The 16,319-nt window shown below is 42.1% G+C and overlaps 1 protein-coding gene across 3 annotated transcripts in view; it reads left to right on the plus strand.

Moving 5' to 3' along the window:
• Nucleotides 1–16,319, plus strand: part of LOC115198150 (mitogen-activated protein kinase kinase kinase kinase 2-like) — a 32,519-nt gene that overhangs the window by 12,520 nt on the left and 3,680 nt on the right. The window contains exons 4-26 of one of the 3 annotated variants that reach the window (XM_029759883.1): nucleotides 365–429; nucleotides 507–562; nucleotides 1,509–1,556; nucleotides 1,678–1,720; nucleotides 2,000–2,072; nucleotides 2,419–2,550; nucleotides 3,196–3,258; nucleotides 3,443–3,524; nucleotides 5,187–5,297; nucleotides 5,519–5,579; nucleotides 7,141–7,214; nucleotides 7,367–7,419; nucleotides 7,666–7,704; nucleotides 8,590–8,623; nucleotides 8,771–8,933; nucleotides 12,203–12,378; nucleotides 14,528–14,569; nucleotides 14,838–14,922; nucleotides 15,002–15,081; nucleotides 15,334–15,394; nucleotides 15,642–15,774; nucleotides 15,962–16,023; nucleotides 16,129–16,232. In XM_029759883.1, the coding sequence (XP_029615743.1) occupies nucleotides 365–429; nucleotides 507–562; nucleotides 1,509–1,556; nucleotides 1,678–1,720; nucleotides 2,000–2,072; nucleotides 2,419–2,550; nucleotides 3,196–3,258; nucleotides 3,443–3,524; nucleotides 5,187–5,297; nucleotides 5,519–5,579; nucleotides 7,141–7,214; nucleotides 7,367–7,419; nucleotides 7,666–7,704; nucleotides 8,590–8,623; nucleotides 8,771–8,933; nucleotides 12,203–12,378; nucleotides 14,528–14,569; nucleotides 14,838–14,922; nucleotides 15,002–15,081; nucleotides 15,334–15,394; nucleotides 15,642–15,774; nucleotides 15,962–16,023; nucleotides 16,129–16,232 (1,840 nt within the window). The remainder of the gene's footprint in view (nucleotides 1–364; nucleotides 430–506; nucleotides 563–1,508; nucleotides 1,557–1,677; nucleotides 1,721–1,999; nucleotides 2,073–2,418; nucleotides 2,551–3,195; nucleotides 3,259–3,442; nucleotides 3,525–5,186; nucleotides 5,298–5,518; nucleotides 5,580–7,140; nucleotides 7,215–7,366; nucleotides 7,420–7,665; nucleotides 7,705–8,589; nucleotides 8,624–8,770; nucleotides 8,934–12,202; nucleotides 12,379–14,527; nucleotides 14,570–14,837; nucleotides 14,923–15,001; nucleotides 15,082–15,333; nucleotides 15,395–15,641; nucleotides 15,775–15,961; nucleotides 16,024–16,128; nucleotides 16,233–16,319) is intronic. The other 2 variants (XM_029759884.1, XM_029759885.1) reach the window with 2 other exon arrangements.

A 16,319-nucleotide genomic window follows, 5' to 3' on the forward strand; every position in this document is an offset into this window, starting at 1 on the left:
CTCTACTGCTGATAGAGGTCACTAACAAACACATAGGGAGAAACATATGCACGCACACACACACACACACACACACACACACACACACACACACACTCTGTCACTGACTTTAAAATGATTTCGCTCAAGGTTTTCTCCTTTTTAGCTTGGTCCTCTTGGAACGTCTGGGTGTTGTTACCTCTGTAACATTTCAAGGGCAGATAATAATGTGATTTGTTTGGATAGTAAAACTTCTCTACAGCCAAGTTCTCAGAAAGCTGTGTAAATATTCCGATGTAAATACCCTTTTTTAGTCTGGAAAGCCAACACAACAGAAGGCATTGACAGAAGACTGATAATAAAACTGTATCTATCATTTTTGCAGGAACACTAAATTATGGATATGCATGGAGTACTGTGGAGGGGGGTCGTTACAAGACATTTACCACGGTACGCACAGCTAAAACTATTTTCCACCCTCCCTTGTATGTGCCATTAATCACAGGTCTCTACTGGTATTTCCACAGTGACTGGGCCGTTCAAGGAGAAGCAGATAGCCTACATCTGCAGAGAAACCCTCCAGGTTAGTCAGTCATATAACATATGAGCTCTCTCACTTTCCTAACTGGGGGATACAGTCACAATATAATCGCATGTCTTTCTAACCACAGGAAAGCGATGCATCAAGTTTCGTGGCACCACACACAGCACAGCAACATAACATTACCTCCCTTATTCATGTCAGCAGTTTGTGTTTGTTGCCAGGGCCAGCTCTAGCCTTTTGGGGAGATCGTCTGGTCGGTATTCGGCCATGATTACTACACATTTAGATAACTGGTTAGACTAACTTATCAATATAAAAATTGTTAGCTGACATGGCTAATTGAGTGACTGTCATTGACTGATAAAAAAAGAGAAAAACTTCTGATGGAAAACCACATTTCAAATGTACACCTTGTGTGTTGTATAATTCTAACTCTGAACAGTAAGTTGAGACCCAGGCTGAGTTCCCCCAAAAATATATGTATTTTTTTTGGAAGGGTGGGGGGGCTAATGGGCTGGGGGCCCTAAGCGACTGCTTATGTTGCTTATGACTGGAGCCGGCCCTGTTTGTTGCTCACTGTTGTGTTGTGACTGGCTCCATAGGCTTGTAGGCAGAGATGGGCAGAATTTCTGTTACGTGTATTTGAAATTAGTATTTCAATTACTTTTGAGTATTTTGTCATTTGTATTTCAGTGGCCTGAACTACAATCCAATGTATTTTGTAACCAGATACTTTAGAGAGTATTTTGTATTTTCTAAATAATTTTCAACAGTCCTGATAGAAAATGATATAGGGTCTGTTTCTATGTATTCTAATTCAATACAATACTTTGCAAAAGTATTTTGTATTTTATTTTGATACATTGGTCTTTAGGATATTTTGGAATTGTATTTTATAATTTTTGCCGATCTCTGCTTGTGGGGTGAACTAATGATGAGGATGAGAGATTTGTCAAACTGATTCTGTGTTTTTGTTTTTCGACAGGGCTTGTACCACCTGCATGAGACAAGTAAAATGCATAGGGACATAAAGGTATCATTTTGACATAGTTGTATGTCATTGTTGTCAGTCTGTGGATCTTCTGTGTTTATATCTTTGTGAGATTGTGTGTGTGTGTGTGTGTGTGTGTGTTTGTGTGTCCATCTGTTTATAGGGAGCAAATATCCTCATCACAGAACGAGGAGACATCAAACTGGGTCAGTGAACATCTATTCTATACCATCACACACACCTCACACCTCACACACACACACACACACACACACACACACACACACACACACACACACACACACACACACACACACACACACACACACACACACACACACACACACACACACACACACACACACACAGTCTCCAATAACTTTGAGGTTAACTAGCGTGCTAAAAACAAGACACTCATAAGACATATCGGATTCTGGATTCAGTCTCTAGACTGTCTCTGACTCTCTGTCTCTGTTTTCCTGCAGCTGATTTTGGAGTTGCTGCAGAGATCAGTGCTTCTGTAGCCAAGAGGAAGTCTTTTATAGGAACTCCCTACTGGTAAGATAACTGAACTCTAACCACGACCTTCAACGTTATGACTCTTATTGAAAACTTATATACTTCATCCTTACTTTCACCATATCAATTAGCTTCTTTATGCAAATACCGATTGGTTTGGTCTTTATGCAGACACTGATTGGTCAGTTCTTTATGCAGACCCCGATTGGTCTGCTTTACGTTGACACTGATTGGTCTGGTCATAGTCATACATGTGTCTTCTAACAGAACAACTTTCAGGATCATTATGAAATTATAATATTTCATTTACATGACAAGTCTTACAATGTATTATAACCATTATAATACTAATTTCATCTGACTGGTATTTATGTACCCGTGCCAGGATGGCACCGGAGGTGGCAGCAGTGGAGAAGAAGGGTGGGTACAACCATCTGTGTGACATCTGGGCGGTAGGCATCACGGCCATCGAGCTGGCAGAGCTCCAGCCGCCAATGTTTGACCTCCACCCTATGAGGTGAGACACAGGCACAGACACCAACACAGGCACAGACACAAACAGAGACACAGGCACAGACACCAACACAGGCACAGATGGAGACACAGACACAAACAGAGACAGAGGCACAGACAGGCAGAAACAGATCCAGATATCCAGGCAGAGACAGGGACACAGACTTGGCCCCATACCAGTCCCCTCTGGACTCTAACCTCAACATTAAGTAGTTTCCATTCTATCCTTTTTCCTTCATTCCTTTAGATCCACCATAATTGCTTTGAAAAGTTGGATAAAAGAGAGACAGATGAAGATAGATATTTGTGTTATGTTGCATTTTTGTGGGTTATCCACATACCTCAATATGGTATAATAGTTTGGTGTGTGACTCAAAACTATCGCCCACACTTTGGTAGCACATGTGTTTGTGCTACAGACAACCCCCCTCTGTAGTGCTCGTTGTTATGCCAAACATGTCAGCGAATGACAAAGGAGTTGGCTTAAGCACATAATAAACAGATCTCTACAACCAGGCTAGGTTTGACATTTCAAACTATTAAAACTGTGTATCAGAGCCTTGATGTTGATGTCAAAAAGAAGCTTCCAGCCTCCCAGGCTAGGTTTTCTACCGTGTTAACATTTCAAACTATTAAAACTGTGTTCCAGAGCCTTGATGTTGATGTCAAAAAGCAGCTTCCAGCCTCCTAGGCTCAAGGACAAGACCAAGTGGTGAGATGAATATGATCACACCGTATTCCCAAAATAATTCAGACAACTCAGAATGCAGCATCTGTGACATACCTGTACTCTAAAAGTATCCTCCTGACACTAGACTGTTCTTTGAAAGCAGCATCCATATTCTCCAGGATGGGTATGTGTTTCTGCTGTCTCATCTCTGTCACCCTCGCTGAAGGTCTGCAGGGTTCCAGAGCTTTGTGAAGATGTCCCTCATCAAGAACCCTAGGAAGAGGCCGGCGGCCGAAACTTTACTGCAGGTACACAACTGTGCACTCTGCTCATTATTAATTCGTCATTATAAACTGGGTGGTTCGGGCCCTGAATGCTGATTGGCTGACAGCTGTGGTATATCAGACCGTATACCACGGGTATGACAAAAGATTTATAAGGCACCTCGGGGGTTTGTGATATATGGCCAATACACCACGGCTAAGGTCTGTGTCCAGGCACTCCGCGTTGCGTCGTGCTTATGAACATTCCTTAGCCGTGGTATATTGCCTTATTGCTATTGTAAACTGGTTACCAATGTAATTACTACAGTAAAAATACATTTTCGGCCATACTTGTGGTATACCACAGCTTTCAGCCAATCAGCATTTAGGACTCGAACCACCCGGTTTATAATAAGAAACAGCCCCTGAAAGACGATCAGTACTCCCCATTGTTTTAGACAGAGCCTCTGGTAAAATATGGCGCTGGAGGGGATGGCTGCCGTTTTACGGGCTCCTAACCAACTCTGCTACTTTGTGTGTTTTTTCACGTTGTTTGCAACTTAATTTTGCTGCTACCGTCTCTTATGACCAAAAAGAGCTTCTGGATATCAGAACAGCGATTACTCACCTTGAACTGGACAAAGATTTTTTCTTTAATGAGTCTGACGCAAAGGTTATCCGAGACCAGGTCCAAATCCCCGTCATTCGCGTGAAGAAAAGACAGAAATACAGGGGACGGAGATCGGGGTGCCTTGTAAAAATTTGTCGGCGAGTGTGTAACCCGTCTCTACCATTCGTTCTATTGGCCAACGTGCAATCACTGGAAAATCTCAGCTTGAGACTATCCTACCAACGGGACATTAAAAACTGTAATATCTTATGTTTCACCTAGTCATGGCTGAATGACGACACAGATAATATTCAGTTGGCTGGGTTGTCCGTGCATCGGCAGGACAGAACAGCTACGTCTGGTGTGTGTCTATTTGTCAATAGCAGCTGGTGCGCGATGTCTAATATTAAGGAGGTCTCGAGGTATTGCTCGCCTGAAGTAGAGTACCTCATGATAAACTGTAGACCATACTATCTACCAAGAGAGTTTTCATATATTTTTTCGTAACCGTCCATTTACCCCCACCATTTACCCCCTACCATGTGTAGTTAACTAGTGATTATGTTAATAAAATGGCCACCCAGACTATTAACATTTGATTTTACAATGCTGCTACTCGCTGTTTATTATCTATACATAGTCACTTTACCCCTACCTACATGTACAAATTACCTCGACTGACCTGTATCCCCGCACATTGACTCGGTACCGGTACCCCCTGTATATACAGTAGCCTCTGTATTGTTATTTTATTGTGTTACTTTTTATTTTCTTTTTTACTTTAGTTTATTTAGTAAATATTTTCTTAACTCTATTTCTTGAACTGCAATGTTGGTTAAGGGCTGGTAAGTAAGCATTTCACAGTAAGGTTGTTGTATTCGGCGCATGTGTCAAATAAAATTGGATTTGATCTAAAGCCTCTGTCTGAGGTGCTAAAAGCGTAGCCATCCTAGGATCCTGTGTTTATTTCTATAGGGGCCCATAACAGGGGTGCACCAGCTGAGAGAGATCAAGGAAACTAATGATGAAGTGATTAATTGATCTAGTGCCACATAAAAGCTATCGGTCATTAGCTGTATCTCTTGTCGTCTCCCCAGCACCCGTTTGTGACCCAGTTGCTGACCCGTAACCTGATTATTGAGCTGCTGGACATGGCCAATAACCCTGACCTCCACTCCACACACAGCATGGATGACAACGATCTGGAGGTGAGGATAGGTGACCATAGACAGACAGACATGCACACACACATGCAGGCATGCAAGTACGCACGTCGAATGCACACCCACACACAAAACACACACACACACACACTTGCTTTGTAACACATGGCAATCACCTAGCTCTCTCTGGAACATTGCTTGGTCCTAGTGTGATTTATTCTGTGAATGTATAACACATCCGTGTGTGTGTATGTGTTTGTCTGTAGAACGGAGAAGCTGCTCCTGATAAGATCCAGTCTGCAGAGAGGACTCTGTCTGAAGAGCAGCGTGAGTCTTCAAATCCCTACACAATTTGTACACTGAAACCCCATCGTCAGCCCACACAACACACCATCACAACAATGCGTGAAGAGGTTATAGAAGTACTCATGTCCCCATATGCAAAACCATTCTAATAAACAATGTCAATGAGAGCCTTCTGCCCTGAACATCATCTGAAATGTGGTCTGCTATTACTGTTAATACGGTACATCCGCCCACGGTAATTCTAGTGATCACTCATCTGTAATTAGAGAAGGGCCGTGTATGTGTGTTGATTGTCGATCGTGTGTTTGTGTGTGTGTGTGTGTGTGTGTGTGTGTGTGTGTGTGTGTGTGTGTGTGTGTGTGTGTGTGTGTGTGTGTGTGTGTGTGTGTGTGTGTGTGTGTGTGTGAGCGTGCGTATCTATCTGTATGTCTGTGTGTTCGTGTGTGTGTGTGTATCCGTGTGTATTGTGTGTGCTTGGAGAGTTGAGGTCAACATCACCCTTACTGGCATAATGTGTGAAACTAGGGAAGATTGATCAGGACACAAACACAACACACTTGGGTTCCTGACCTCTGTGACAAGAAGCCCATTGAGACTTGGAGGTGGTGGAGATGAAGTCCCCAAGTCTTAGAATCACCAGACACAAAGAGACACATAGAGGGGTCACTGTCCTTCACACACACATGGCATGTTCCCTCTGTGGTCCTCTGACGTGCCCACACATGAGGAGTGGTTCTGGGGGAGGAGGTGGGGGAAGCGAGGAGTGGTTCTGGGGGGAGGAGGTGGGGGAAGCGAGGAGTGGTTCTGGGGGGAGGAGGGGGGGGGAGCGAGGAGTGGTTCTGGGGGGAGGAGGTGGGGGAAGCGAGGACTGGTTCTGGGGGGAGGAGGTGGGGGAAGCGAGGAGTGGTTCTGGGGGGAGGAGGTGGGGGGAAGCGAGGAGTGGTTCTAGGGGGAGGAGGTGGGGGGAAGCGAGGAGTGGTTCTGGGGGGAGGAGGTGGGGGGAAGCGAGGAGTGGTTCTGGGGGGAGGAGGTGGGGGGAAGCGAGGAGTGGTTCTTGGGGGGAGGAGGTGGGGGAAGCAAGGAGTGGGGGACGAGGGGTGATTGAGGAACTATTGCTATGTCTCCTATCAGTGAGGTTACAGCATACACAGGGTGTGGTGATGGTGGATAATGCGCCCACTCTGCAGCAGCCATGGACAAGACAGCATATATTTAGACAAGCATGTCAACACGAAAACAAATACATGGTGCTAGTGGAGAGGGGTGTTGTGACTCTTCTTGTATGGGCATCACAATGGGTCTTCTGGGGTGAAAGGTAATGCCTGAACCCGATGACTTGGTATTACTGTAACACAGTGATATGGGCTCAGTATTAGAGTAGTTTACCAATCGATCTGAATACATAACAAGGGATGACAAGAGGACAGTGGGATAGCAGATCCACCTGGATGTTATCCTATGGCACTGATAGTAAATTCATCACATAAAATGATCATGCCATATTATAAAACATGTTTCGGCTCAGCAGTTATTAAATACATATATTGTATTGAAGTGTACATTTTCCTCATGATCTACTTAGTTGTGTTTCCCTTAGTTGACCATGTGAAGTTTGGGCCTTCGTTGAGGAAAGTGACAGAGCCTTATCCTGATATGGTGAGTCACATTTCTTTCTTGCGTTTGACATGTTGGGGTTTAAGGTCAAGTCAACATAGAATGGCTATTTGGGGCAGTGGGAGATGTATGAGTTCTATTGATGGGGATATTATGGGTGTGTATGTTGTTGATGATTCTTCGTAATGTTTCAGCCAAGCCCGTACGGAGACGATTGGGACGTCTCAGAAGAGGAAACTGAGTCACCGTAAGATGCTCCTCTTCCACAGTTTACAATTGGTAGCAGAACGTCAAACAAACATTATTACGATCATTATTTCAAATCTACTGTCTGTGTGTATGGCCATGGACCTGACGTCCCCGCTAGAGCAAGTTTACAGGAGAACAATAATGAAAAACCTCTGAATCCATAACAGAAAACACTAGCTCCAGCCCTCCCATTGTCACAGAATAGGCTCCATAGTGAGATTAACATCTCGTCTTCCTGTTTCAGGAGCCTGTTGGAATGTGTGGAGGAAGCTCTGCAGCTGAGGTAGGCCAGCAGACCACCCATTGTAAAAACACTATTCAGCAGTATTCTACCCGGCGACAATGCCTCTTATCAAGGAAGCTGTGGAAGTTTGTTTAATCACATTGAAATGAATACCTTTTGAATACTTGACATTATCTGATAAAGAACTAAATAATATTTGATCACTGATTATTATTGTTGGGGTATGCATATTCACAATTAATTGACCCTGCCCTGCTTCAGATCTTATCCTAATAAGAGCCAACATAATTGAACCCTTGAACCCTGTGAAAGCAAGCATCCCACATGGAAAGGAAATCTGATTTACCTTTAATTTAGCAGAGTGCATGAGTATTAAATGGTGCTACACATAATATATATATTTTTTTATATTTCAGAAAATGTCCACAATATATCTGCAGTAATAGTGGAATGATTGTGTTTCAAAGTATTACTTACCCGCCAGTGTTACGATTTGCAGTGATATTCTCCTGTTGTCAAATTGGGAAAGCTGTTTTGACTTTGTGGCTGTGTTGTCTAGTGGAAATCGTGTCAAGCTGCCAATGTAGAAATCGCTCTGCCATTTTCTGATTGCTAAAATTCTACCCTGTATGTGACAAAACAAACACTGAATAGTGTAGAGAATCATTGTACCATCTTTTATAAATCAATGTGAATAACCACAGGCGTTTTTTTCCCAGCTGTTTGAAGCTGGTGGACCAAAAGCAAAACGCTCAGGAACAAGTCTCCTCCATGTTATGGGAAATGGAATGCCGGGAGGGGGAAGATTTATTGGAACGCAGCCAAGTGCTGTTGCAATTCACTTAGCTTCCACATAGGGGAAACATTTTGAGAAGTTATATGTGTAACACCTTTAACATTTACATTGACTATTTCTTTTTCCAGGAGCTTAACCATTAAGAGAGTGCCATCTACTGGTGTAAGTAGCAATAACAGAACGCCAAGAAAACAGATCTTCTGAAACGATCAAGTGTAACGCAAGACATGAAGATAATCCTTTATACCTTTCAGCTATTTCCTATTGCATTATGTTATAGTGGTTTGTCTAATGTTTCTGGTTGTGTAGGGGGGTAAAGGTGGGAGGAAGAGTGGGTTATTCAGCCCTTCCACAGCCTCCCTGCCTGCCATCAGCTCATTCTGTCCCACCCTGGAGGACAAGGACCTCACCCTTGGCCCCAGCTCCAGCCTGGGGCCCGACTCCACCCACACACCCAAAAACTTCACGTCAGGTACGGAACATCCACACACAGAGTCAATGTTTACAGGTCATATGTCAATCTGTCATGACAACTGATTTGATTCTGGGTGCTGAGATGAATATACAGTGCCTTCAGAAAGTATTCACACTCCTTGTCTTTTCCACATTCTGTTGTGTTACAGCCTGAATGTAAAATGTATTCAACTGAGATTGTGTGTCACTGATCTACACACAACACCACATAATGTCAAAGTGGAATAATGATTTTAAAAATGTTTACAAATTAATACAAAATTTAAAGTTGAAATGTATTGAGTCAATAAATATTCAACCCTTTTGTTATGGTAAGCCTAAATAAGTTCAGGTGTAAAGATGTGCTTAACAAGTCACATAAGTTTCATGGACTCACTCTGTGTACAATAATAGTGGTTAACATGATTTTTAAATGACTACCCCATCTCTGTACCCCACACATACAATTATCTGTAAGGTCCATGAGTCGAGCAGCGAATTTTAAGCACATATTCAACCACAAAGACTAGGGAGGTTTTCCAATGGTTCGAAAGAAGGGCACCTATTGGTAGATGGGTAAAAAAAAAGCAGACATTGAATATCCCTTTGAGCATTGTGCAGTTATTAATTAAACTTTGGATATTGTATCAAAACACCCAGTCACTACAAAGATACAGGCGCCTTTCCTAACTCGGAGAGTAAGGAAACCGCTCTGGGATTTCACCATGAGGCCAATGGTGATTTTAAAAGCTGCAGAGTTTAATGGCTGTGGTAGGAGATAACTGAGGATGGATCAACAACATTGTAGTTACTCCACAATACTAACATAAATGATAGAGTGAAAAGAAGGAAGCCTGTACAGAATAAAAAATATTCCAAAACATGCATCCTGTTTGCAATAAGGCACTAAAATAATACTGCAAAAAATGTGGCATAGAAATGAATTTTAGCATTATGTTTGGGGCAAATTGAACACAACACATCACTGAGTACCACTCTTCATAATTTTAAGCATGGTGGTGGCTGCATGATGTTATGGGTATGCTGGTCATCGGGAAGGATGACATTTTTTGGGATAAAAAGAAACGGAATAGAGCTATGCACAGGTAAAACCCTGGAGGAAAACTTGGTTCAGTCTGCTTTCCAACAGACACAGGGAGACAAATTCACCTTTCAGCAGGACAAATACCTAAAACACAAGGCCAAATATACACTGGAGTTACTTACCAAGATGACATTGAATGTTCCTGATTGGCCTAGTTACAGTTTTGACTTAAATCGACTTAAAAATATTTGTCAAGACTTGAAAATGGCTATCTAGCCATGATCAACAACCAACTTGACAGCACTTAAACAATTTGTTAAAGAATAATGGGAAAATATTGTACAATTCAGGTGTGCAAACTCTTAGAGACTTACCCAGGAAGACTCACAGCTGTAATCACTGCCAAAGGTGATACTAATATGTATTGACTCAGGGGTTTCAATACTTATCTAATCAAGATATACTGTATTAGTGTTTTGTTCTCCATTCATTAAAAGATATATATCAAATTTTTCTTCCACTTTAACATTACAGTGTATTTTGTGTAGATCATTGACAAAAAAATGACAGTTAAATCCATTTTAATCCCGCTTTGTAACACAACAAAATGTGGAAAAAGTTAAGGGTTGTGAATACTTACTGAAGTCTGTTGATGTCAGTATTTGTATTGACAACAGGATTACTGTTCCGTATTTGCCTAGTGAGTAGTATATTCCAATGCTGCAGGTAGCCACGACGTTAAAGCGTAGGGCCAGTAACTGAAAGGCTGCTGATTCGAATACTGGAGCTGTGCCCTTGAGCAAGACACTTAACCCTAATTGCTCCAGGTGCGCTGTGCAATGGGATATGGGGATACCTAGTCAGTTGTACAACTGAATGCCTTTAACTGAACTGTGTCTTCCTCATTTAACCCAACCCCTCTGAATCAGAGAGGTGTGGGGGGCTGCCATAATCGATATCCACGTCTTTGGGGAACAGTGGGTTAACTGCCTTGTTCAGGGGCAGAACGACTGATTTTTACCTTGTCAGCTCAGGGATTCGATCCAGCAACCTTTCGGTTACTGGCCCAATACTCTAACCACTAGTGACCCTGGCCATGACCCCACTCCCTGCGGGAGTCTCAGGGGGAGTTGAGATATGCAAAAAAAAACATTTCCATGACACACTGTGTATAACAGGACAAATATAAGCACCCACCAAATTATTATTTTTTATAATGCAGTCATAATATTGAGAGCTTGGGACTAAACGGTTCTATCTGCATGTTTGTTCCCTACCTAAATAGTACTCTAAATATCCCAATTCATGTTGTTAAGTTCAAAAGAATACTAGATAAAAATTGCTGATACCATTCCAACCAATGAGGGTTCGGAACTTTTAAGTAAATTATCTAAGAATCATTGCAGATAGAACCTTATAGTCCCAAGCTCTCGATATGTTAAATTATATACACTACTGTTCAAAAGTTTGGGGTCACTTAGAAATGTCCTTTTTTTTAAAGAAAAGCACATTTTTTGTCCATTAATATTACATCAAATTGATCAAAAATACAGTGTAGACATTGTTAATGTTGTAAATTACTATTGTAGCTGGAAACGGCCAGTCTATTGGCCAGTCTGAGATATGGCTCTTTCTTTGCAACTCTGCCTAGAAGGCCAGCATCCCGGGGGGGCCTCTCAATAATAGACTGATGAGTTTCAGAAGAAAGTTCTTTATTTCTGGCCATTTTGAGCCTGTAATCGAACCCACAAATGCTGATGCTCCAGATACTCAACTAGTCTAAAGAAGGACAGTTTTATTGCTTCTTTAATCAGAACAACAATTTTCAGCTTTGCTAAAATAATTGTGAAAGGGTTTTCTAATGATCAATTAGCCTTTTAAAATGATAAACTTGGATTAGCTAACACAACGTGCCATTGGAACACAGGAGTGATGGTTGCTGATAATGGGCCTCTGTACGCCTATGTAGATATTCCATAAAAAATCAGCCGCATCCAGCTACAATAGTAATTTACAACATGAACAATGTCTACACTGTATTCCTGATCAATTTGATGTTATTTTAACGGACACATTTTTTTGCTTTTCTTTCAAAAAGAAGGACATTTCTAAGTGACCCCAAACTTTTGAACGGTAGTGTATCTTCGGTGTGTTTTAATCCAATTACATCTATGCTAAGATCGACAGCCCGTTTCAACATCAATTTTTTTCCCCCTCCTTCGTCCTCTTGTGTGGTTCTCCAGTCTTGGCCAGGTGTTCTGGAACTCAGGACATCAGCAGACAGTGGTGTAGTGACCCCAGTGTTTCTGAGGGGGGCGCCTTACAGGCAGAGAAGAAGAAGACAGAAGGGGTGACCTCATCATGCAGAGAAACCTCTCTCTCTCCAGAGTGGAGCACACTGAGGAGGAAAACGAACTCTGTGAGTTTAAAACACAGGGCAAAGTCAGAAGTTTACATACACCTTAGCCAAATACATTTCAACTAAGTTTTTCACAATTCCTGACATTTAATCCTAGTAACAATTCCCTTTCTTAGGTCAGTTAGGATCACCACTTTATTGTAAGAATGTGAAATGTCAGAATAATAGTAGAGAGAATGATTTATTTCAGCTTTTATTTCTTTCATCACATTCCAAGTGGGTCAGAAGTTTACATACACTCAATTAGTATTTGGTAGCATTGCCTTTAAATTGTTTAACTTGGGTCAAACGTTTTGGGTAGCCTTCCACAAGGTTCCCACAATAAGTTGGGTGAATTTTGGCCCATTCCTCCTGACAGAGCTGGTGTAACTGAGTCAGGTTTGTAGGCCTCCTTGCTCGTACACACTTTTTCAGTTCTGCCCACACATTTTCTATGGGATTGAGGTCAGGGCTTTGTGATCGCCACTCCAATACCTTGACTTTGTTGTCCTTAAGCCATTTTGCCACAACTTTGGAAGTATGCTTGGGGTCATTGTCCATTTGGAAGACCCAATTGCGACCAAGCTTTAACTTCATGACTGATGTCTTGTGATGTTGCTTCAATATATCCACATAATTTTCCTTTCCTCATGATGCCATCTATTTTGTGAAGTGCACCAGTCCCTCCTGCAGCAAAGCACCCCCACAACATGATGCTGCCACCCCCGTGCTTCACGGTTGGGATGGTGTTCTTCGGCTTGCAAGCCTCCCCCTTTTTCCTCCAAACATAGCAATGGCCATTATTGCCAAACAGTTCTATTTTTGTTTCATCAGACCAGAGGACATTTCTCCAAAAAGTACGATCTTTGTCCCCATGTGCAGTTGCAAACCGTTGTCTGGCTTTTTTATGGCGGTTTTGGAGCAGTGGCTTCTTCCTTGCTGAGCGGCCTTTCAGGTTATGTCGATATAGGACTCGTTTTACTGTGGATATAGATACTTTTGTACCTGTTTCCTCCAGCATCTCACAAGGTCCTTTGCTGTTGTTCTGGGATTGATTTGCACTTTTCGCACCAAAGTACATTCATCTCTAGGAGACAGAACGCATCTCCTTCCTGAGCTGTATGACGGCTGCGTGGCCCCATGGTGTTTATACTTGCGTACTATTGTTTGTACAGATGAACGTGGTACCTTCAGGCGTTTGGAAATTGCTCCCAAGGATGAACCAGACTTGTGAAGGTCTTTTTTTTCTGAGGTCTTGGCTGATTTCTTTTGATTTTCCCATGATGTCAAGCAAAGAGGCACTGAGTTTGAAGGTAGGCCTTGAAATACATCCACATGTACACCTCCAATTGACTCAAATTATGTCAATTAGCCTATCAGAAGCTCCTAAAGCCATTACATCATTTTCTGGAATTTTCCAAGCTGTTTAAAGACACAGTCAACTTAGTGCATGTAAACTTCTGACCCACTGGAATTGTGATACAGTGAAATAATCTGCCTTTAAACAATTGTTGGAAAAATTACTTGTGTCACGCATAAAGTAGATGTCCTAACCGACTTGCCAAAACTATAGTTTGTTAACAAGAAATTTGTGGAGTGGTTGAGAAACAAGTTTTAATGACTCCAACCTAAGTGTATGTAAACTCCCGACTTCAACTGTATCTGTACATAGCCTCATATCCATACTGTAGGTGCTGACGCCGGAGAATGGCAATGGCAGTTGGCGTCAACACATCGTATGGATTTGAGGCTACCAGTAGATGGTAGCCTTAACCAGTACATAGCCAGTACTAAGGGGTTCAATTCAATATGAAGTTAGACACTTCCAAGGAATACGTGAAATTCCAGCATAATAGTAGTAAAGTGCCATTCATTTTTTGATTGGAATTTGAATTCACTTCCTGAACTGACTGAAATGAAATGGAATTGACATCAACCCTGGTACTGACAAAAAGTGTGTGGTTAGTTAACCTAATAGCATGTTTAAATACATATCCCCTTTAATAAACCATTATTTTGTAACATTTCATGTAGGAAGACAGAATTCAGAGATGGCCAGATCTTATGGAGCTGCTTTGTGACATGAATTTAAACAACATCCTCGTTTGAACTACACCGTTATCCTTCTTTGTTGTTGTTGTTGTTGTGTTTAACCCTGTTTAATTTCTAGAGAGCTGATTGTCACGGACTCCCTCCTACCCCTCAAGTTCATGTAAGTGCAGAGGTCTAGTCAAACAGCATGTGCCCTAAGACAGTACAGAGAAGCTGCTGCATCAATAACTAACAATATTACCACATGCTTAGAAACAGGCTATGTAGCTAATGGCTATTGGTCTCAAAAACGCTTGATGGAATGTTCACTGCAACAATGGTTTGCTAAGATGAACATTAAACACATTATAATAGCCTAACCTACATATTTTACAGCAATGTAGAAATAGCCGTCATGATCATACAGCGTGTATTGTTTTGTTTCATAGATGGGTGCCTGTTTCTCTAAAGTCTTCAATGGTTGTCCTTTGAAGATCCACTGTGCTGTGACCTGGATTCTCCCTAAAACTAGAGGTAGGGGTACAGAATGGGTTAAAGAGGTTAAGACGAGGTCATTACAAATGGCCGTGACATTATCTTGTCTCTTCCTCAGATCAGTATCTTATTCTGGGGGCAGAAGAGGGTGTGTACACCCTCAACCTCAACGAGCTCCATGAGGACACCCTGGAGAAGGTAACAGTTTAGATATTGATGAATGTGGGAAAGTATGAATTAATGTGGGTAGTCTGCGTTAAAATTCCAGAGCATACCACTAATACTATTCTACTGAGCCATTTACTTTATGTTCATATTCTTATCTTATTGTTGTTGTATTGTCGAGAAGGATCCTGCGAGTAGGCATTTCGTTAGACAGTGTATACCATTTGTATCCTGTACATACGACTAATAAAACTTAAAAAGAATACCTCTCTCTTCCCCCCACAGTTGCTCCCACAGAGATGTACCTGGCTGTTTGTCATGAACAATGTCTTGATGTCTGTATCAGGTAGAGCTCTACCCCAATTACACACCTATCATGTTGGTCATAGGATCCTACACCATCAACTCCAGTAATAAACCAGACCTGGTTGCAAATAGTATTTCAGTGTTTGCTTGAGTGCCAGGTGGACGGGGTTTGCACTTTTGAGACTATTCCATTGGTTCCATTGCACCAACCAGGCAAGCTCAATCAAGCACTGCTAAATTTGAACACAGGTTCTTACCATTCCTCCCCTCTCCAACCCCATCCCCAGGGAAGTCTTCCCAGCTGTACTCCCACAGTCTGACGGCTCTGTTTGAACAGAGAGGCCACAAGCAGCAGAAACAGAGTCACCTGTCCCTCAGTACCAACCGCCTCACTGAGAGGATCAACCCCAGGCAGAGGGGGTGTGTGTGTGTGTGTGTGTGTGTGTGTGTGTGTGTGTGTGTGTGTGTGTGTGTGTGTGTGTGTGTGTGTGTGTGTGTGTGTGTGTGTGTGTGTGCGCGCATCAATGTGTTCGGGTTCAATTTGTCTTCAATATACAGTATGTGCCTGTCCTAATTTAAAGTGAAAAATATATAAAATGTCAATCAGCAGGAAATATGCTGTAACTGTGAAGATACCAGACACTAAAGGCTGTCGAAGATGCAGCGTGGGTAAGTGAAATTTGGCACTGCGTTATGTTCGATCACAACACAGAAAGTTGCTTCAATTTATCTGAAATTGATTCAATTGAAATGACTCTTTCTCCTCTCTCCTAGCAAGAAACCCCCACACAGACAGCACGTTCCTGTGTGGGGCTGTACCATCAGGTCTAATTCTACTCTTGTGGTATGAGCCTCTGCAGAAGTTCTTGCAGCTCAAGGTGTGTATTGATATAACAAAACTCACAATTATTCCATACAACATACACTTGACTGGCTTGCACAGAGCCCTGACCTCAACCCTATTG

The sequence above is a fragment of the Salmo trutta genome, chromosome 8, assembly GCF_901001165.1.
Source record: "Salmo trutta chromosome 8, fSalTru1.1, whole genome shotgun sequence".
Lineage (NCBI taxonomy): Eukaryota > Metazoa > Chordata > Actinopteri > Salmoniformes > Salmonidae > Salmo > Salmo trutta.